The sequence below is a fragment of the Zonotrichia leucophrys genome, chromosome 2, assembly GCF_028769735.1.
Source record: "Zonotrichia leucophrys gambelii isolate GWCS_2022_RI chromosome 2, RI_Zleu_2.0, whole genome shotgun sequence".
Taxonomy (NCBI): domain Eukaryota; kingdom Metazoa; phylum Chordata; class Aves; order Passeriformes; family Passerellidae; genus Zonotrichia; species Zonotrichia leucophrys.
This window is the reverse complement of record NC_088171.1, coordinates 147966680-147988666: the sequence shown is the minus strand read 5'-3', so window position 1 is coordinate 147988666 and position 21987 is coordinate 147966680. Positions and strand designations below refer to the sequence as shown.

General features: G+C 42.3%; 1 protein-coding gene across 1 annotated transcript in view; it reads left to right on the top strand.

Annotated features, from left to right (window-relative positions):
* The window catches only part of LOC135443415 (collagen alpha-1(XXII) chain-like), a 43949-nt gene that overhangs the window by 5585 nt on the left and 16377 nt on the right, over window positions 1-21987 (top strand). The window contains exons 3-17 of the mRNA XM_064703630.1: window positions 4177-4221; window positions 4637-4684; window positions 6507-6620; window positions 6804-6857; window positions 8933-8986; window positions 9811-9864; window positions 11364-11417; window positions 12716-12769; window positions 13559-13612; window positions 14646-14699; window positions 15276-15320; window positions 16244-16297; window positions 17332-17385; window positions 19141-19194; window positions 21893-21964. Of these exons, the coding sequence (XP_064559700.1) occupies window positions 4649-4684; window positions 6507-6620; window positions 6804-6857; window positions 8933-8986; window positions 9811-9864; window positions 11364-11417; window positions 12716-12769; window positions 13559-13612; window positions 14646-14699; window positions 15276-15320; window positions 16244-16297; window positions 17332-17385; window positions 19141-19194; window positions 21893-21964 (807 nt within the window). The 5' untranslated portion in view covers window positions 4177-4221; window positions 4637-4648. The remainder of the gene's footprint in view (window positions 1-4176; window positions 4222-4636; window positions 4685-6506; window positions 6621-6803; window positions 6858-8932; window positions 8987-9810; window positions 9865-11363; window positions 11418-12715; window positions 12770-13558; window positions 13613-14645; window positions 14700-15275; window positions 15321-16243; window positions 16298-17331; window positions 17386-19140; window positions 19195-21892; window positions 21965-21987) is intronic.

Here is a 21987-nt window from a genome sequence, read left to right as displayed (position 1 = left end):
AGACTGATGCTCTGGATACTGTGCATCACACCTCCTCGTGGCTGACATCTTTTCCCTGTACTGGTGTGCTGTACCACTCACTAGATATTCTGCTTTGTGCCAGCCACTCTTGGCTGCAATCTTCTGAAAGTGTTCAAACTTTTTGAGTTTTCCAACACTGGTTTATTACTTGGATCTGTGCATTTTCCCACATCGTGTTTCTGTGCCATGCAGTTTTTTGGTCAGACTCATTTGCTTTTCTCTGAATTTTCTGGCTTTCTCTTTTCCAGTTCCCTCCCCTATTAGCTTGTCAGATGTAGTTGTAACTTCCATGTCTTCATTCTAACATTTTCATTCTGCTCTGAGCAATGTGAAGCTGCATCAGGGGAGGTTTATGTTGGATATTAGGAAAAGATTCTTCATCCAGATAGTGTCCAGACACTGGAACAGGATCCCCAAGCAAGTGGTCACAGCACCAAGACTAACAGAGTTCAAGAAGCATTTGGACAGCGCTCTCAGGCACATGATGTGATTCTTGGGATTGTCCTGTGCAAGATCAGGAGCTGGACTTGATTTTTTGCAGGTCCGTTACAATACAGCACAGTTTGTAATTCTATATTTGCAGCTTGTCTGTTTTTGTCAGCCTTTTCTAACTCCAGACCTCTACAGACCAGCAATACTTCCTCTACTTTTGACTCTGCTTCCATTGGCCTGTTCTCTGATAATGCACCATGCTGAAGTGCAATCATCCACATCTGTTTTGTTCAGTTTGGCTCACAAAATCATTCTTCAATGGACATTCTCTGGTTGCAATCTTGTACCTTTCACTTTTTCTGGAGAACTTTTCCTGGGGATTCAGGGTTTTTTTCAGATTTGTCAGCCATGGCACAGAGCTTAATCTCTTTTTCTGTCTCATTTCCACCCTTTTAGAGACATCACCAGCTCCACATCATACAGCATGCAAGAAAATGGGTTCATCCCTTTTTGTCTCAAGGCACTCTGATACCATGTGGACATGATAGCTGTGCTTAATCCTTTCCAAGGATTTCCATTTTATTCACTCTCTCCTTGCATGTCTTTTCACATAACTAAGAAGTCTTTTCCTATATTCTTTTTTTTAAAGATCTTTAAATACTCAGATTACACCGCTAGTGCCATGTTCATATTTCAGATCCCAAAGCAGAAGGCTGTCAGTGAGCCCTATGGCATATATTTATAGCTGTGCTACTAGTCAGCATGAAAGACATTTCTGAACTGTTTTACTGTCTTGCTTTCTGATCCAGGATTATTCTCATGGCTCAAGTTTTTGCTTTGCATCACACTTTTTAGAGCAAGTTCTGGGTGAGTCTTCCTGAACAAAGTAGGTCTGGGAATATAAGATCTGTGTAATTGTTATTTAGCCATCCCCCTTCCCATTTGCAGAGGTGGCTGAGAACACAGTGGAGAAGATGCCAAAAGTATGACCTGACAGCATCTGTGAAAGAGAAGGGACTTGGGGAACAGTGCACAGTTCTCTGGATTCACCTTGAAATTCTGTGGAAGAAGGAAGGCTATAAATGACTAAAATGATTACTTATATTTACTCAATTCCCCAGAAGGACTTCTGGGAAGAAATGTGAGCTAAACATCTTCTTCAGACCTTGTCTTCTCTTTGTTCTCACCTGCGGAGGGTTTAGTTGCTCAGGAAACAAGAGTTCATCCATGAACTTCAGGACTACTTCAGCTCAACTTTAGGTCCATTTCAGTGAGTGTTTAATTTTTGTCTCTTAGAATGACAAGGTAATTGAAAGGTTTTTGCTCATCCAGAAGCATTTAATGTGGACATAGAAAAAGACAATTGATATATTTTCCCATTTTTTCTCTCCTCTGGCAAGACACACAGGATTTAAGTACTAAGTGAGACTCAGGATGAAATTCAAGTTTGCCCTGTAGCTACAATTGTGGTTTATCATGACACACAGTGCTCTTTGGTCATTAATCCCCATCTGGTTGTCTGTGTAAATAATGCAAGGAACTGATTGGCAAAGTGGAATAACCTGAGACAAGGTGGCAGAAAGAACACCCAGTGCCCTTCCTGGCTAAGCATTTGACCAAATTTTAAAGGAACTTTCCATGTGGAAACAACTAGATAGTCTCAAAGAGTAGCTCCTGCTGAGCCTAGACTGGTTGAATGCCACCTGTACCTTGATCAGCATCCAGATGTTGATGCAGCCCAAAAAGCCAATCAAGTCCTGGGCTGTATCAAAACCAGCATGGCCAAGAGGTCAAGGGAGGGGATTTTGCCTCTCTACTCCATTCTGATGAGACCCCACCTGCAGTGCTGTGTCCAGCTCTGGGGTCTCACAGCACAGGAAGGACGAGGAACTGTTAGAGAGTCTAGAGGAGGCCACCAAGGCAAGTGAAGGGATAGAGCAACTCTCTTACAAGGAAAGGTGGAGAGAATTGGGATTGTTGAGCCTGGAAAAGTGAAGGCTTCAGGGTGACCTATTTGTGGTCTTCCAGTACCTGAAGGGAGCCTTGAAGAAAGATGGAGAGGGATTTTTGACCAAGTGTGAGAGCTATAGGTAACCAAGACAGCCAAAATCCAGACCTGTGTAAAGAATAGATTTATTCCATTACCACTCTGGCAGAATGACGACACATGCACTACTAAGTTTATTCCATCTTAGCAGGGGCAAAAAGTGCTCAGGGTAACCTCCAAGCTCCTTATCTCTCTCTCTCCCAGCAGGCAAGCCCCAGCCTGTGAGGAATGCCTTTTAAGTATTTTACAGCATTTTGTTATCTTCTATAAAACTTCCACTTTTCAGGACAGACAGAAAACAACCCAAAGAAAGCACAACATGTGAAATTTTACACACTGAATATTCTTAGCATCCTCCAGCTGCAAGGTCATCTTTATTGAAAACAGCTCTTCTCATCAGGTCTTCCACTTTCAACCTTTTTCTTGCCACACAAGGGGAGTGGCAGTAAAAGGGATAATGGCTTCAAACTGGAAGAAAGTAGGTTCAAATTAGATATATGGAAGAAGTTCTTTACTGTGAGGTTGGTGAAACAATGGCACAGGTTGCCCAGAAAGCTTTGGCTTCTCCATCCCTGGAAGTGTTCAAGGCCAGGTTGGATGGGACTTAGAGCAACCTGGTCTAGTGGAAGGTGTCCCTGCCCATGGCAGGGGGTTGGAATGAGATGGTCTTGAAGGTCCCTTCCAACCCAAACCCTTCTATGACTATATGAACATCCTGGGTGGCAAATCTGGAACCATCAGAGAGAAAACCCCATGTGGGGCTTCAACAGAATCAACAAAGCTGAACACAGTAAGATCTTTTTTGGTGATCAGTAGAAACTGTTCCTTTAGAAAAAAAAAAAGATCAGGTAGGACAGCTTTTGTATGTGGTAAATTTTGTATGCTCTTTGAGGTGCTCAGTATGAATAGAACATGCACTTGCTTAAGTGATGATACAGGGTGATGGACCAGGTGGATACAGGAATTCAGCAGAAAATGGTTTGGGGAAATGTCTCCAAGCATCCTTAAAACTGCAAGGATCCTCACAATGCAGATTATTGTCACCATCTGAGCCGTGGCCAACTGTCTTGTTCAAAATATTTGGTTTCCCAAGTGAGCATGCCTTTATGCAAATGTTTTACAAAAATTTTTAGACTTGGTTTTGGTTTTTTTTTTTTAGCAAACTTAATTCCTTGTAAACGACATGTTAGAGATGCACGCTGAGGGGTGAAGGTTGTCCCTTTTCCTAATCCTGCCTTTCTGAACATAAAATACTGAGGATGCTGATAACTTCTATGCCTTCATCTCAAGAAAATGGATACCACTACACCTCAGCAAACAAAAAACCAACCAATCAACCAAACAAACAAATTGATTTTGCTTGTTGAAAGGTCCCTACAGAGATTTAAATCTTCATCCTTCACATCAGTAAAGTTCACAGTGTTTCCTATCACCAGAAGACAAGCTAAAGCAATTCCAGTCTCTGTGTGACTCAAATGAATTTCGCAAAGGTTTGAGAGGATGTTCAAGTTGCAGATATTTGGAGAAGTTTGCTGTCTGTCTCATGCAAGGAATAGTGCTGGTTAGCAGAAGAAAGTGAAATGTGTGCTAGTCCAGATCAGTCAGCAGAGTGCAAGAGCAACCACGGGGTTGTTGTACAATAATTTCACAATATTTTTCTTTTTCTTGATCTGTAGGGTGTACCTGGAAATCCAGGGGAAAGAGGACCTCCTGGAAAACCTGTATGTAACTTCACTTCTGTATTACATCTTCCTTTTAACTCAGTTTCCTCAGAAGTGCACTTGGGTGCTTTTCCACTGTTGTTTTTCCCAGCAGAGCAGTAGGAAAAAGACTAAAACCCACTAAAGGTTTAGTGAAGGCTTTGGAATGGGAACAACTGGATATTCTGCATGTACATAAAAGCCAAAATTTAAAATTCCACTTCCTTAGCACCACTCTACAGTACCCTCAGCAAGAACTCATCTCAGGTCCCAGTGAAAAGCATTGCTAGGGTAGGGTGGGAAGTACAAGTTTGGCCCAGTGAATCCTAGACAGGATGAAGAAAACCAGTGAGAATCCAAGAACATGTTCAGGAAAAATTCTTATGTCTTGATGCCTCTTAAAATTGCCTGAAATAATGAATTTCTCATTCCACAGGGTTCGCCACCCATGCTTACTCCAGAGGACATAAATCTCCTGGTAAAGGTAATCAACTTTTAATGAATGTGAGAGTTTATGTCTCTGTTTGATTCAGTGAGAGTGTCTGAACTACAAGCGCAAAAGGTGTCTTTAAACACTCTTCAAAGCTCAAGAATGACAAGTCTCCTGCTTGCTCTGGTATTGGGACACGAGCTCACAGTGGAGATGAAAATCCCTTCCCCAGCAGTGAAATGATCTAAAAAGTTCTCTGTAACATCTCTAAGGCTTTCTCAGCTCTTCTTGAGGCATGCATTCCAAGGAGAGATAAGCGTTATCAAGTTACATTATCTAAACCAGAAAATGGAAACCATTTTAATAAAATGCTGGATTTTTTCACATACAACTTCAACAGTGACTGGAGTAATTTTAGGTAATTGTGAGTGCAAATTTAGTTTGCATTGTGAATCTAAAAGGATGCAGGTAATTAACCCCAGAAGTACTTGTGATTCAAAAGTGATAATCTGTCTGCCTTTACACTCCATGTAGAGAATTTTGTGAGAAATTAGTCAGTCTTTGATAGGTGTTGACTGAAAAATCTCTATAGATTTACATGGGCTGAGTTGTGAGTTTTTTAAGCTGTCTTAAACCTGGCAAGAAATCTTTTGTTATTGATTGAAATAAACTAAAAAATTACCTTCTCTTACCAACCTCATTAACCAGAGGGCCCTTTTAAGATGGCTGCTGTGAAATTACTCTTCACTCCAGAGTTGTCTTTGTTTTGTGGACCCTAGTATTGTTCTGGAGGTTTTACTGTAAAGTGTTGCTTGGGACTTCTGATCTGGACAAGAGCAAGAGACTCATTCTTGGGTACAGGATTGTCACTTTGATGTTCTTTCATTTCCTTCCTTTGCTTCTATTATGGTTAAACACATTTGTGCATTTTTTCTGCTTGGTATTTTTTCACTCCACACTTGGTACAGAAAGCAGCACCTTGAAATCCCAGGTGAAATTAGGGCTCTGCTGTTATGGGTGTTTCTCAAGCACTTACATTGTAAGTAGATAAATGTGGATGTAGGCACTGAGACTCAGGACAATTTACTCCACAGTTTTGCAACAGATTATTGACAGAGTTGGGTGTTGTAGCAGGGGCTCCTGGCTCTCCACCTGATGATCTGTTTTGTAATATGCTCTTATGGGCAGGATTCCCCCTTTACTGATGGGAGTCTGCCTTTGAAATGGAAATGTCACAGATGGATTCAATTTCCTGAGGATAGCTGGAATGTAAAGACTGCTGAGACCATGCTTCAAAGATGTTTGGAAGGAGGGAGGTAGTGATTCTCCCTGATAAAATTTGGCCAGGACACTGTGACATTCACAAACTCCATTGGATGAGTTGTCCTTAGCCAAGGTGGCTGCTGAATAATTTCTCCTGCAGAACCCTTTCTGGCATTGTGTTGCACCTGATTTTTCCCTAGAAACCTGCCCTCTAAGCAGTAACACAGATCTTTCAGCCTGGAGCAGACAGAGGCTTCTAGTGGTGTTGTAGATTCAAGCCAAGGTTTTTCTTGATAGTCTTTCTAGTTTTCCTGACCTCCCTATCAGGAGAAACTTTTCCTTGGTTTCCTGATACTGGGTTACCAGTTAGGACCTAGAACTGATAGGAAACTTCTTCCCATGGGAGCAGGTGTGAGCTCAGCTGCTGACCCTCACTCTGCTTCACACTGCCCTCATTGGTTCTTTAAGGCAAATTCACCCCAATCCTGAGGTAAAACAGCAAAGGTTTAAGAATTACATCAGCAGCACAGTGCTGCATTCATAGCGGGTGTCCACAGGGTCTGCTAAGTGTCTGCAGCCTATTGCTGACGTGTTTTCCCATGTTCTCTCCCAGGATGTGTGCAGTGAGTGCCCTCCTGGGCCTCCAGGACTGCCAGGCATCCCAGGTTTCAAAGGGGATAAAGGTCTCCGAGGACCACCAGGGAGAGATGGCCAGGATGGGAAAACGGTAAGAGAGCTGAAGGAGTCACCATGCCTGCATCTGCTGGGACCTTGTTTTTCTGTTAATATGGTTGATGGTTTCTCAATAAGATTAATTTTTTTTTCATCAACAACCTGGTGAATTCTTTTTAGAGGCCCGTGGAGTCAATGAACTAAACTGGTGTTTACCTCTACCTCTTGTGCATTGCAGGGGATTGCTGGTCCCAGAGGTCCTCCAGGCCCACCTGGGCTCGATGGCCCAAAGGTTAGTTGGTTTTCTTCACTTGTCTGATGAAAGCTTATTTGTGACTAATTAGTCACACTAACTATTTTGGGAGCAGGTTACCCAAAGAAGTTGGGAATGCCCCATCTCTGGAAGTGTTAAAGACCAAGTCGGATGGGGTTTTGAACAGCTTGGTTTAGTAGAAGGTGTCCTTGCCCATAGCATGAGGGATTGTCTCACTTTAATAGTGTCTTCTACCATCCCTTTGTTCACACACAGACAGGCAGCCACATCTAAAGGGCCTGATTCTTGTTGTTGAATTTCATTACATTGATGGATAGACTTGAGAGTAAGTTTCAACTCAAATTAGGTGAGCAAGAAATTAAAGCCTCAGCAGTAGCCACCATGCCTGTCCCTCTCCTTTTTGAATCTTATGTCCTGGAACCACTTAAGGCTGCAATGAGCTCCTGGGCTCCAAATACACCATCTGCCCTGGTGGTCTTACCCAACAACTCCAAGTATTTCCTGAAACATAATACAGGAAAAACTTTTAGCTATATGGTGCTGCTTCATGGTCTAGGACATAGGTGAAATAAAACTTCTGTTGTTTGAAGTATTCCAATAATGTCATATTTAAAGCATTTCTCATAAAGAGGGCTGCCACAAGTCTGCTCACAATGCCAGTGCCTGGCCACAGTTAAAACCTTTACAGCTGCGTAATGTTAAATAAATCAAAACAAATCAATGAGGGAGAGGTAAGGTGATTTAATGGTTGGCCACAGTTTCCTTCAGACATCCTTTCACTACCGACTTACTGTCTAAAATAGCTCCTGCTATTTTAACATCTTTGTATTTGCACTTGTTAGCATGCAGGACAAGCTAATAGAGTTTCATTAATTAATTTCAGATCTTGCAATTAAAAATATGGTGGGGAGAGCAGCACAATCTCAAAAGTAAATAGAGTTGATCAAAATGAAAGTATGTTCCAGGATAAAATTTACAAGAGAATTAGTAACCCATAAAGCCAATAACTGGCAGAAATGCCAAGCAATCTGAGACATACCTGGCCATCTCTCTGCTACTTTCTTATATTTCATAAGGAAGCAGAGATTTAAGCAGAAAAATGCATAGTTAGATAAAATAACAGGATACATTTCAAACTGTACATGTGCATAAAGTCAAATCAAGTAACTGATAGGTATTTTAACTTGAATTCAATAAAAACAGTTCTCAAAAAAAAAAAAAAAAAAAGAAGCATTTGAAGACCCCTGGGAAGGAGCAAACACAAGGTCAGTCTTTGTGACTCTTTTCTGCATATCTTAGGAGGATCCTTGCAGTGGAAGACCCAAATTGCTCTGCACTTTTGACTCTGTGGTGTATTGTCCTTACCAAGCTATTAGGTCCTGCTCTGAAAGAAGAGCAGTAGAATTGCAGATCTTTGCTCATGAACAGCTTCATTCCTTCTGGCCATATGAATTTGAGCTCTTTTATTAATAAATTGCAACCCTCTTTCTCCCCTTTGTCTCCTAGCTCTCATGTAGCAAACCAGTGTATTATTTCCATGGCCAGCAATTCATTATTGCTCTGTGCATTGTTCACACCTTGCTCACCTTTACCTCAGCAATTTTCACTGTCTAATCTCACTGTGAGCACTGGTAATGCACACATGCACATTTAAGTCAGCTGTCTCTGCCTGTGTCTCTAGAACAGAAAGAGGGGAGCAGTTTCTGGTTATGAATTTTCTGGCTGCACCTTAAAAATGCTGAAGGGTGTGGGCACCTTTGTTGGGCCAGATGATTCTTTATCAAATGTGATTTAGTGAAGTGCCTAATAACCTGCCTGGTCTTTAAGAATGCGCAATTCCTCTTTATGCCTATGATAATAAAACATTAAAAACCAGCTATGCTGGCTCTGCTCAGAGGCCATTTTCCACATATATTCCTGGCTCCAGCACTGGTAGTGAAAGTCTAGAGAAGGATTTAAGAGGAGGACTAAGAGGGCTCAGTCCTGATTCTTGAGTTTTATTCTTGAATGTCCAAGTGCTTTATGAGAGAGGTCAAAAAGCTGTCACAACACTGAATCTCATTGACTTTCATTGGCTCTTGTTTTATTACCAGGGTGCTAAAGGAGACCGTGGCATGACTGGGGAAGTAGGAGAAAAAGGTGAACAGGTAAAAACAGAGTGTGCTTTCCAGCAGTGCTGTCACTGTGATTGGTCCTTCATCACTAACTCCTGTGATGCCTGTACAAGAGCATCCTTCTCAGAGGTAGAGGAGGAAGATGGGAGCTCTTAATCACTGACAAACCACAAATGGGCTCTGTCAAAGAGTGGAACCATAGCTCTACAGATTCCATCCTCATCTCCAATAAAAACCTCCCAGTACCATCTGTTTCCTCACCTCTGGACTGAATGCTTTAAATTTTCTACATTACCTAACACTTCCTCATTTCCTTGGATAATCCCTAGATGATTTCCAGGAGTTCAGGTGTCTATGGGGTGAAAAAGCAAGTGTGTCTGTTTGTCTTAGATGATGAATGTAAGGAGGACCTCTTTTAGGAGGGACTGAGATGCCACAGGAAAGATGAGAATGGTTTAAATTAGAGTAAACTTTCATAGTTAATTTTGCCAAGAGCTTAGTCACTGGTTTAAGGTGCAAATTAGCACCTCTTCAATGACATTTTTAGGACATTTTAAACAGGCTTGGTTTCTCAAATGACCTCCTGTCTTGTGCAATTCCACAATATCTGCTCTAATCTGCCATTAGCATAGACTAAAATATGCATGGGAAGAAGTACACCTGAAATTTGACTATGTTATTTTTGAAATGCATGCTTTGAAAACCAAGGTTTCACTTGAAAAAGCCTTTATTCCCTTATAACCAGCTCTCTGTGAATTGACTCATTTTGGTGTTACTTCACAATAATCACCAGTTAGCTTTTATAAAACTAGATAGGTGACTAATACATAAAGAAAGTCTCTGATTTCATTCTGCAGGGCCACCCTGGAATGCCTGGCTTCTCAGGGGCTCCTGGAAACCCGGGTCCACCTGTAAGTTCCTCTGTTGCAAACATGGTCCTGTAGTTTATTGTTGATAAAGGGTGTTGCAAGCTCCATGTGGTGGAAGGAACCATTCCCATCTGTCTGTGCAGTGAATTTTCATTTTCCAGTGGGTTCCTCATGATCCCCTGAGTGTGATTGAGTTCCCCACTCATGGTAATTGCTATTTAATACATTGGCCACTTTCCACTGATTGCTTCAACTCGTTCTGTAAATTGTTGCTAAGCTTCAGTTGCTCTCTTTATACAACATAAAGATGATGATTAAAACTCTTCCATAGGGACTATTTAGTACATGTATAGGTGCTTTCCTGTATGTGGGGTAAATTGTTAGTCTAGAACTAGCAGATCTAAGAGCATTTTAGTTCTCAATTTTGCACAGTAGTATGAGACTGGATTTTCTCCAATTTTCATGTTGTGGGAGTTACTTTTGAATTAAAAGGCCTTTTTCATGTCCCTCTCTATCACAGTCTTCATTCTTAGATTCTGCTCTCTCCATGAATAAAATTATGCTTCTTTGTATTTAAAAATGGGTGATAGTGCAGGATCAGGGATGAGATCACTTGGCTCTCCTGCTGGCTCTCCTGCTTTACTCCCTTCAAATTTGGGGATTTTTTCTGAGTCAAGGACTTTTCTCTCCAAACCACCTTTCATTGCCCAGAGTCATCACAGCTCATATTGCTGCTTACAGTGCAGTTTGGCTGTGTTGTGCTGAGGGTGTGCCACCTTCATCTGTTCTGGGGATCAGCACAGCCTGAATTCCCATTGACTAAATGACAGGACATACCAGAAAGGGGGATTAGATTAAAATTCCATATTCAGATGGTATCAATGCCTAAAGGATGCTGGGTGCTTTGCTGCTGTGACAGCACATGAACTTGCTTTGTGAGTGATTTGAGCTCCCATGAGCATTATTTTAGGAGAAGTTAATAACAGACACATTTGCTGTGTCTCTATTAACCTAATACTGCTACAACTACAGAGCTGAACCAGTGGGATTAAAGCACTTTAAATTGTCCTATGAGACCTCCTGAACAGACTCACAGCCAAAGGAAAAGTAAAACTGAGCCTGTCAAAACAGAGCAAAATGTGATGTCCCCTATACAATTTTGTTCTTCAGGTTTTGCTGACTTTTCCCTCTGTCTGCATTTGCTTGTGGCTCCAGGAGTTTGCCTGATACAGTGTGTGTTTCATAATTTCTGTTCTCCCACAATTGCTGTTCTTCAGAGTTATTTTTATCATGATTGGCTTTTTCCTACTTGTCCCCTATTTTCAGAAGGAAGAGCCAGGACCAAACTCAAATATCTGACTATTTCTGGCTTTGGAGGCTGATTGAGTGCAGAGGTTGGCACTGCTTTTCAGTGATGGATGAAGAAATGGAATGAATGTTAAGCTGAGTGATTAAAGAAAGCTCCAGAGTTGCCAGCTATGTGTTGACAAATATATAAAATGCATTAATCATTCACGTTGTTTCTGCTTTATTTTGTTTAGGGATCAGATGGGGCACCAGGACCAATAGGACCAGCAGGAAACCCAGGAGACATGGTAAGCTCTGAGCTCTGTGCTTGACTGCTGGCTTCACCTGGTTTTAGGTCTGTGAAGTAAAACTGAGCTGGAATCCATGTAATGTCCCTTGAAAGCTCCCCAAAATATTCAGCCTGCAAATAAAAGTTCCACAAATAACCACAGGTTACTGTTCTAGCCCTTTTTTTACTCACCAATGAAATTCCAAGTTGGCCAGAAGATAGTCCAGCCCATGGGACCTCTGTGGAGGTTTTTGTACCTCTTGTCTGCCTGTCCTTGCTATTAACATCTCTTAGCTGCCAGAACAGGATGTCTAAATCTGTTAGGATGCTTCATGACCTAAGGCTAATACCTGAACTCTATGTGGGGATCATCAAAATATAACCAGAAACCTGTTCAAGGATGTCACAGCACAGACTGCTGAGATGCTGGAGCCTGGCACTATTTCCTGGCACCACAAAAAATACCAGTACATGTATAACTTGTTGAGAAGCCCATGAAGAATATTGGCATTGCTGTTTCATTTTAAGGGTTTTCAGATGCTTCTATGTCAATGCATCAGAAAACCCTGGAAGAAACAGGTAATCTGATTGATGCTAATTTCAATTTGAAAATTTGAAAATGAACCTTCCCTAAAGAATACTCCCTATTGAGTTGGAACAGTTTATAAAACTGTGTAATTCCATTATGGATTTCTACAGCAAGGTTTCCTAAGGGACAAGGTGCCTTTTGCAGAGCCATTTCACAACCTGAACTTCATCATAAGTAAACAGTGATGGTCCTTCTGATGGCTGTTATGAAATAGAGAGCATTCTCAGAGAGGCCAGAGACAAAATGAACAGGCTGGCTGAAATTCCATTTCAAATGGATGATAAGATTGTGACACCATGAAAGACCTGGAGTGATATTGTCCAATCCTGCTGGGTAAGGGGATTTCTCGGGATGGTCGGCAAGGCACTTCTGGTAATTACTCATTTAAAAGGTTATAAAATACACATCTGCTTCCTGGCAGGACTCCTCATCCAGGAAGTTAAGGATGAAATATTAAATATAATTAAGCTTCAGAAAAAAAAAAATCTGAGTGATTTCAGAGGTTTCTCGATTGGTAAGAACTCAATAATAGTGAATTTTTTATGTTTAAAGAGAGTCATCCATTCTAAAATAGAAGGAGTTCAAGAAAATTTCCTAGACTGTGTGACATGAGCTACAAGACCACCTTCTCACAGTTGTCCCATCAGACTCTACATGTGATAAATCTTCATCTGATAGAAGCCTCTGAGGATCTTGCCTGACACTCAGTGTTTGTTCTTTCTTTTCAGGGCAAAGATGGTCCCCCAGGTCCACAGGGCCCACCAGGGCTGCCTGGACTTCCAGTGAGTGTGATTAAGCTCCTTCTAATTCAATACATTAAATTATTCATGCATACATAGGTATGTAAAACAAAGGGGTGACACTTCTGAGGTGCTTTGAGAGCGGTGTGTGGTCTGTAGCAGTGTCTGTTATGCTTATGCAATGTCCTTGTTCCAGGACAGTATTTGTTTTGTTCCAGGATCTGTATTTGATCACTTTAAAGCAAAGTGTTAATAACAGTGTGAATCAGGACTGTTCATTGCTTGTCTTCTCATAGGAAGAAATACTCTTATACAGAGCATGGAAATCAAGTTATAACTCCAGTGTAAGGGCACAAGGATTCAAAGACTGGGATACTGACTTTATCTGAATCCAGTCAAAATTATTTCTTTGCACTGACTCAGATTCAAGTGCACCTTGGGCATAGACTCCTCTCTTCTGGAAAATGTAACAGTACAACATTTGGGGATTTTTTTAATCTGTCATAAAGATAAAGCCAGAGATAATTCTACTGTAAAGTAGCCTACCTGAAGATAATGGCATTACAATGATTTATAATAGTTGGTTTTAGAATCATGATTTTAGATTGTTGGCCTGCTCACCTTGCTGGAAAGGGAAATATTGCCCTATGGGAAAGGGAAAGAGGTTTCAGGTGTAGCAGGGAGAGGTTTATAACTGAGCTATAGAAGTAGGGAGAGTTTTGGAGATGTAGGCAAACATAAGAATGTAATGATGAGCAGACTTCTCATACTGACAAAACCCCCACCAATCATCCTTGTCAATTTTACTCTGTTTTGCATTTCATTTTACAGGGCATTGCTGGTAATGATGGCAAAGATGGCAAACCAGGATCTCTGGGGGAGCCGGTAATGTAATTTAAAACTGTTTTGCTCAGTCAATCAGAAGCTGCATCCAGTTGTTGTTTTTGAAGCTGCCTATCTATGGACTCCTCGGGGGGAACAAGGAGCCTGTTTGCACATCTGTTTTTAACAACAGAAAAACTGTATTGTCTTGAGCGATTTATAGGCATGACACATGAGCAATCTTGAAAAGAAACTATGTTCTTTTACTTTTACAACTACCATAAATACACTAAAACTTAGTGACTCCACTTTTACAGCTGTCTTAAACACTGCAGAGAAAGAAGGTTGTCTTGTAACATTAAGCCTAGTGATCCCTCCTTTTGATAGAAGTTTATGGGGCATAAAAAGTTTAGAGGAGTCTTTAAAGAAGCTTTTTTCTGGATTGCTCTGAGACAGTTCTGTTGCCCAGAATTAGAGTTTATATTTGATTTTCTCTACTTAGTCTATTACTTGCATTTGCTGAGTCAAAAAAGCTGAGCTACAAAGTTGTCAGCTAAAAGGCAATGTTAATAAATTTGGCAGTGGATGTAATTTCTTGCAACTGTGTGTGTTACATGAAGATGTGCTTCAAGTATCAGGCATTGCCAGCCTCTTCCTGTGATTTGCCAAATGGGACTTGGTGGTTCTGGGAACAGCCAAGTTCCCAGGCATTAGGACAAATGCTAAGTAGAGGAGTGCTTGTCACAGAAGCTGCAGATAGTTTGTGTTTGCACCAAACCACTCCAGTTCTGTGTGCAGATGCTGATTTTGCATGTGCTGATTAGGTGTTGGTGCAGCTCTGACACTGCAAACATGCACCAGTCCAGAGCTGTGAGGTGCCTCAGGAGCTCAGAGTGCAGGTGACAGAGCAGCTCAAGGTGTGTTTGGGAATGCCTGTCCCTGCTGCTCTCCCTGCAAATTCAAACTGTGCTGGACAAACTCTGGGCACTCACGGTTCTCAGTGATGTTGTGTCTAAGGGAGGGGACTGGGAGGTTTCCAGCAGCAGTGAGATGGACCTGGGGCTCTCTCTAACATGAGCATTATTGTTTCCCACAGGGAAAGCCTGGAGAACAAGGGCTCCCAGGCCGGGAGGGTGCCAGAGGATTGCCGGTGAGTGCTGCTCTAAGGGTTCCACCCACTCACCCCCTGTACTGTAGTCAGGGGGCATTTCTTGAGCAAATGAGGTTCTTTACTGATGGAAACATATAACCAGTCCTGGCATTGTGACTAAATAAAATATATAAATAAGCAACAACAATAGAACACAGACATTTCTGAATCCTTCACAATGGAGAACAGTAAATCCCTAATCTAGAAATTAAAGCATGTGACCTCATGCCACTTCTCCACCAGAAGTCACAACTGTAGCCCTTGTGCTCTGTTATAGGTCCTCTGAAAGACTGGGGACAGTAAAGTTTAGGGTTAAATAATGTATTGGCTGGACACACCAGGGATACACAGAGCACAGCCTTGGTTTTACAGCTTAAGGAGCAATGGAAAACTTTTCCTGTGATATGGCCCTGCCTAATTACTCCCTGGGACACAGCTAGTCCATGCTGATCAGTCCCTAGTAACTTTTGGAAAAACTGGACAGATTATTAAAAGAACATTTAGTGAAGATAGAGTTTTCTTAGTCTTTCCTGCATCAGGGTGATGGATAATTATTGATTTCATTCCCTTGTATAGGGTTTCAAAGGACAGAGAGGAGATACAGGTCCCCCAGGTCCCCGGGTAAGTAACAGGTACCTCATGCACAATCCATTGGAGAAAGACTGTGGGAATTGAAATTGTCTTTTCTGAGGCAGTAGGTAAAAATGATGACAGTGTTTTACATGGCTGTTTTCAACTATGGGCCACCTCTATGGCACAGAAATGACAGCAGCTGGCTTCATTCCCTCTGCTGAACTTCTGATTGCAGGGAAGGTGAGGCAGCTGGTAGAGCTCAATCCTCTGATGCTCCCTTTGAGATACTCCTTTGTGAATAAGTTTCAAGGATGCCTCCATGCCACATCCTTCTGGTAAAATGCTGGCAAAGTGAGGACCTCTACTGCACTTGTTAGACAAGTGCTGGCTCTCCTCCATAAATGCTGAAGAAGTGCAAAATAAGTTCAAGTAGAAAACTTACAGAAAAGTGAATAGAAGTGTCCCTTTGGCTTAGTTTCTTGGGAGTCATAAAACCCAAACCTCAAGTCCTGCATGAAAAGTTGTTCTCCACTCTCTTTGGAGCTCCTTGGTGTAAAAAGGGGAATACAAAACTGATTGTTTTTCTAACTAATCCTGCCTTTTTTACAGGGAAGTAAAATTCTCTGCTTTCAGAAGTTTATGTGAAAAATCCAGTGCTGGATATCCTCATCTCTTCCTCATTATGATAGCTTCTGTATCATGAATGTGTTGGTGGTTTTCAGTGCCTGCAGTAGCAGTAGCAAATAATTTGCTGGAAAGCAGAGCACTGCCTTGTGCATCACTTACAGGAGATGTTTCTGAGTTATTTTTATAAGCTGCGTGTCATATAAGATGAACGAGGCTCTTGCTGGCTTTAAAAGATTTTTCACTGAGCTCAGTCACACATTGCAGAAACCCCATACCTGTTCTGGTGGTGATACTGGTCTGAATTTGACCTTGAGCTGATCTCTTCCCTTTTTGCTGAATTGCAGGGGGAGCCAGGTGTGACGGGTCCTGCTGGTCGTGAGGGGCCACCAGGGAAAGATGTAAGTGCACTATTTTGAGCAGAAATGAATCTCCTTCTCCCTGACAAATGAAAATTTTAATTCACAGTGACCCTGACCTGAAACAGCTGCAGAAACTCCAATAAAGGGTGAATTACTGCAGGGAATGATTTGTGCAAAGATCATTAGGGGAAACAAAGAATTAGAGGTCCTTTGTCACCGCTCAGCTGCTGACACTAAAATGTCAGCTATATCTTTGGATAAGCAGAGAAAGCAGCATTGTGTGAAGCCCAGGCTGTGCTTGGTAGCCATGGACCTGTCTTCTGGCACCCATCTCTGAGCAGAGCTCTGCTCTGCAGGTCCCACCAGGCCAGGCTCTGTCACGCTTCCTCTGCCACAGCTGCATCTGACTGACTGTGTCACTCCACTGAAGTCTGGGAAATACCTATGGAATAAGTTGCTGCTACTCAGAGGAAAGAAAGATGGTACAAACAGTTCCTCTAGCATGACTAGTGTCAAGTGCAGTCACATAACAGAGTCCTGGGAGGGAGCAGCTGATGTGGGATCCTGCAGCAGCTGCTGAGCAATGTTCCCAGCAGCAGTGCCACTGCCATGGGACCTGGAGAGGTGGCTTCTCATTTAAACCCCTTTGTGTCACTGGAAGCTGGTGTGCTGAAAATGGTACACTATAAAGCAAAATGTAGGGCAGACCAAAAGGAACCCCTCAGAGGAGATGAAGGAAGCTCTGAAGCCTCCCTGCAGAGAGAATAGGTTTGTCAGTTCTTGAGAAATTTCAGAGAATCTCTGTCCCTAAGAAATACAGCTTTAAGATAATCTGATAATAACCTGATAGAAATGGTTTCTGCCTGTAACCAGGTTGCATTTAGTGGTAGGTGTTTAAAATTCAAAGGGTTGATCTTCCTCATAAATAACTGAAAGAGGGCAGTGGGATTCCTTTAATCCTGTTTTCCCTAATACGTGAACAGTGTAATTTAGCAGGAGTATTTTAAAATGTTTGTTCACTTGCCTCTGTGCCAGATCTTTCTCAGTCATCATAATACTTTTCTTCCTTTCAGGGTGATCCTGGTCCCATAGGACCACAGGGCCCTCGAGGGCTCCGAGGGCAGCCGGTGAGTTCTCTCTCCTGACAAGCCATTTCTAGAGGTCCATAATAGTTCATAGAATGGTTTGGATTGGAGGGAACATTAAAGATAATGTAGTTCTAACCCCTTGCCCTGGAAAGGGATGCCAGCCACTAGACCAGCTTGCTCAGAGCCCAATCAAGCCTGGCCTTGAAAACTTCCAGGGATGGGCTGTTGTGTATGGTGGGAATGTTCTGCAGTCCAGAACTCTGGCTTGAAAGAAGAGAGTTTAGGAAGATTCAGACAATGTTTGATTAAAACACTTTGCCTTTCAGAAACACAAATAAGAGTAATATTGCTAGGAACTGATGATGACTTATAATAGTGCAAGGGACTGATGGTTGCTGACTGAGTGGGAAGAACAGTTCAATGGATTCTGTCAGGATGCAGAGTCAGAAATACTCATATTTCAGTCCTGCCTCTGGGATCCCACTCACTTCTCACATGGCCTCGGTTTTCAAAGGTAGACACTCACTGTGGATGCCCAAGCTGTTTTGTGGGGTCCAGTTGTGATGCTATTCACCTGTACTATTTTATTACAGCTTCAGTGGAGAAATAGAAATCTAGTTGACATTTCAAAAAGTTTCATTTGGGATGGCTCAGAAATTATTTTTATTAGTTTCACAGGGTTTAAAATTCTGTCTTAGAAATTAATCCTTATCAAGTCTGAATTGTTATCTCTGTTGCTGAACCAAGGCACATGTTTAGTGTGTTGCAATGAGTGAGTTCCTTTCCTCTGTGGAAGACCTGGTGGTGAAACAGATTCCACAGAATGACTGGGGGGGGGAAATGCTGACTCAGCAATGCCAGGAGTTGGAGCAGCAGGTCCCTCTAAGCTGGGGGGGTTGGGGTTTAGATTAGACTGCAAGAACATAAGGAGACCTCCTGTGTCTACCTCATAATTGATCTCATTACTCCTGTGCTGCTGGCATCACTCACTATCGTGTTGTGCCCCTGCACAACATCAGCAGTGAGTAAAATTATTTGAAAGGATAGAAATTATCATAACCCCAAGCCACAGTCTTCTTTGCAGAAGAGTTACTTGTATGTTGGAGGCCAATGTATCAGTTTCTCTTGTTCTTCCTTTTCTTTGTTTTTTATCTAAAAAAGAGTGTGAGGTATGATTTTGAATATTGACAGTACAAGGGCTGGTCTTTATGGTCAACTCCAGTGAAGGGAAAGACTCTGAATGTTGAGTTGAAAGAAAAGGAGTGTAAAATCTCACCAAACTTTGTGTATGATTAGCTCATCTGCTTTCTTAAGGAACAATGAGAAACAGGTTCTTTTAAGGGATGATTTGGCTCATTCTGAATTGTCTGGTGTCAGGTATCTATCAAATGTTAGAACAAGTATTTCTCTCCATTCCCCAAAAAAGGGGAAGCCTGAGATGATTTAAAAGAGTCTTGTCTGAACAGTGGTGACCTGGAGCAGCCAGAGGAGGTGGCTCCATCCACCCAGAAGGGTGCTGCATATGATAAGGACAAGGGTGCAGGGAAGGAGAAGTGATGGTTTGGTCCTCCTCAGACCTGCTGATTTGGGTGTACATATTGATTTTTTTTCCTGAGATCAGCCATGCAGTCAGGGACGCAGAAGCTGTGAGGTCAGTTGGAAATAAGATACTTCACAAGTCTGTCAGGAGAGGAGACTGAACAATGCTAAAGAAATCCCTGCTGATGTAGGTGTAGCTGAATATTTCTAGTTTTAGCATGCATTACATCACTAACCTTTTTTCTTTTGACACAGGGCAAAAATGGAGTGCCTGGATCTGCAGGAGAACCTGGCCCAGCTGGTATCCCAGTAAGTACCACAAAGGGAGGCTGGTGCAGCCAGGAGAGGTGACTGACCAAGTGTCGGTGGAGTGGATTAGTGTAGCTGGTTACCATCCCTGAGGTTTCCATGTCTGAAGATGGGTGATCTGAAAATCAGTAGCTGGCCACAATTTTGAAGGGTGTTTGGCTATGTTCCTGGAATTGAGATGCTAGCTGGGTCATCACTTTTCCCAGTGAAAGTTAAGTGTTCACAGCAAATGGAAATGATTGATTGCCTAGCATGGAAAAAAGATTGGCATGCCTCCTCTTCACCAGTAGATTGAATTTTGCCAAGCAGAGAGCATGCAGCCAGCAGAGAGTTGTCACAAGGAAGGAGAGGGCCTCGGGGAGTTGGCTGGCTGCCACTGAGGGATAGTGGCAGCAGAAAAATCCTCCCAGGCACTTGAGGGAAGAGCAGACAGCGGGCAGTAAACCAGGATCAGGAAGCATAATGAAACTCCCCTGAGGCCATCCTGTAAGGAAGAACAGCTTGTAAATGAAAAGCTATAAGAAGGACGGTGGTTTGGTTGTTTTTTGTGTTTTTTTCCTCTGTTCTGCTGCTGAAAATTGTCCAGAATTCAACAAATCCATGCAAACATTTCTTTGTGCCCAGTAGCATCTATCACAATTCAGAGCTCTTCCCTCTCTTTGCCCATGGAGACAGTACAGCTTGCTGGACTGTGGGATTAACAGGAAAACAAAGGCAGAGCAGGAGGAATGTGAAAAGCTGCAGCAGGGCTTCACTCTTTGTGACCTTTGCAAAGTCATAAAGCCACCCCAGCCTCGCCACAGACTTGTGCCCTGATCAAGCATCTGCAGAGATGTCTCAGAGGAGCAAACACCACAGAATCACAGAATCACCAGATTGGAAGAGACCTTCAAGATCATTGACTCCAACCCATGCCCTGACACCTCAACTAAACCATGGCACTGAGTGCCACATCCAGTCTTTTTTTAAACACATCCAGGGATGGTGACTCCAACCCCTCCCTGGGCAGACAATTCCAGGACTTTATCACTCCTTCCATAAAATAATCTTTCCTAATATCCAACCTACATTTATTTCCCTTGGTGCAGCTTGAGACTTGACTCTGTTCTATCAGTTGTTGCCTGGAGAAAGAGACCAATCCCTTTCAGGAAGTTGGTTTCTGACTAGAACCACCTTTCAGGAAGTTGTTGAGGGTGATAAGATCACCTCTGAGCCTCCTTTTCTCCAGGCTAAGCACTCCCAGCTCCCTCAGTCATTCCTCACAGGAATTCCTTCTTGCCCTGTGGATCCTTGCTCTTGCCTTTTCAAACTTATTCTCTCATTTTTGTTACACCTACCCTTGTTCCCAATTCCTATCACTGTTTTTTTTTACCTTCTGGGTCTTTCTCAGGTCACTGTGGCTTTGGGATGCCTTGTGAATGCCAATTGGGGATTATTATTTTAATCATCATAGTGTTATCACAGTACCTATGTGATGTGACCCAGGGACTCACAGGCAGCTTCCTGCACAAACAGCACCACAGCAGCCTTTGCTCCTGAGGATTTAGAGTCCAAAAATAACATAGGAGATTGAAAAAGGATAAAGTCAGATGGATGAGAAAGGGGAAACGATGAGACAGTGTTGGTCAGCAGAACAGACAGTCATCTCATCATTATCATTCTCTGTCATTAAAATGAATCCTCTCCTTTTCATAAAGGTTATTATGGGAAGTGTCTCCTTTTGCTGTACATAAATCCATTTATTTTTAAATGCACTAATTTCCTTCCCAGTGTGGTGTGACAAGCCAATATTTTATATTTCTGTGTTGAAAAAAAGGAATGTGAGGAAGGTTATCATGGCAATAAGGAATTTTTTTTCCACCTTCACTATTGCTGACTTGAAATCACAAGGTAAAATCTGCCAGGAGCCTTTTCCTTTTGCTGTTTGAAAAGTGCCCATCACAGTTCACACTTGCTCATGATTAAGCCCACACACAGCAACACAATCCAGCCCCTGAAATCTTCAGGGCAAGTTACACACCCCAAATCCATGTGCTTTGTGCCTGACAGGCTCATTGGTGCTCACTTTGCATGAGTTTTACTCTAAGAAGAAAAAGGGCTGTGTTCTGAACCAAAATTAGGGGGCAAAGTTCTGAAAATAAAGGTTAAACTAAGAGTTAAAACCACATCAGAAGTGTGCATGAGACAGTTCTGTATCATGAGCTGTCATTTCAACTGCTCTGATCTGCAAGGAGAAAGGGACAGTTTGACAGAATATGACAAGAGATAAGTGAAAGAGACATAAATTGAACCTGGAAATAAAGGCAAAGGAGAAGCCCTATAGCTGTCTGTTGGTTGTATTCTTGGATTTGAGTAGTATGACCACCTGCACTGTTTCCCTGTCATCACCTATCACAGCATGTCTGCTCTCAACACCCCCTTATAAGCCATGTGTCACCACAACAGCCCTGGAACACACCTTCTGCCCCTGCCATAATTTTCCCTTTTCATCTTCTCCCAGGGACCCTGAAGAGCTTATTAATAAGGCAACCACAGTGCCTGCACCCTGCTTTTATAAAATACTTTGTTCTTCCTTGTCATTTTGGGAGTCCTGCTGCTAAAATGAAATTTCCCAGTTCCAGTGTATCTGTAAATGAATGTTCTTGGAAAGAGGTGTTATGAAAAGGTGTGCTAGTGTCTGTCTCATTTCTGTCCTAAGGGTCCCAAAGGAAATAAAGGAGAAACAGGCAGCCCAGGACTCCCTGGCTTTATAGGACCCCGAGGACCACCTGTGAGTATGTCTGGGGATGGATT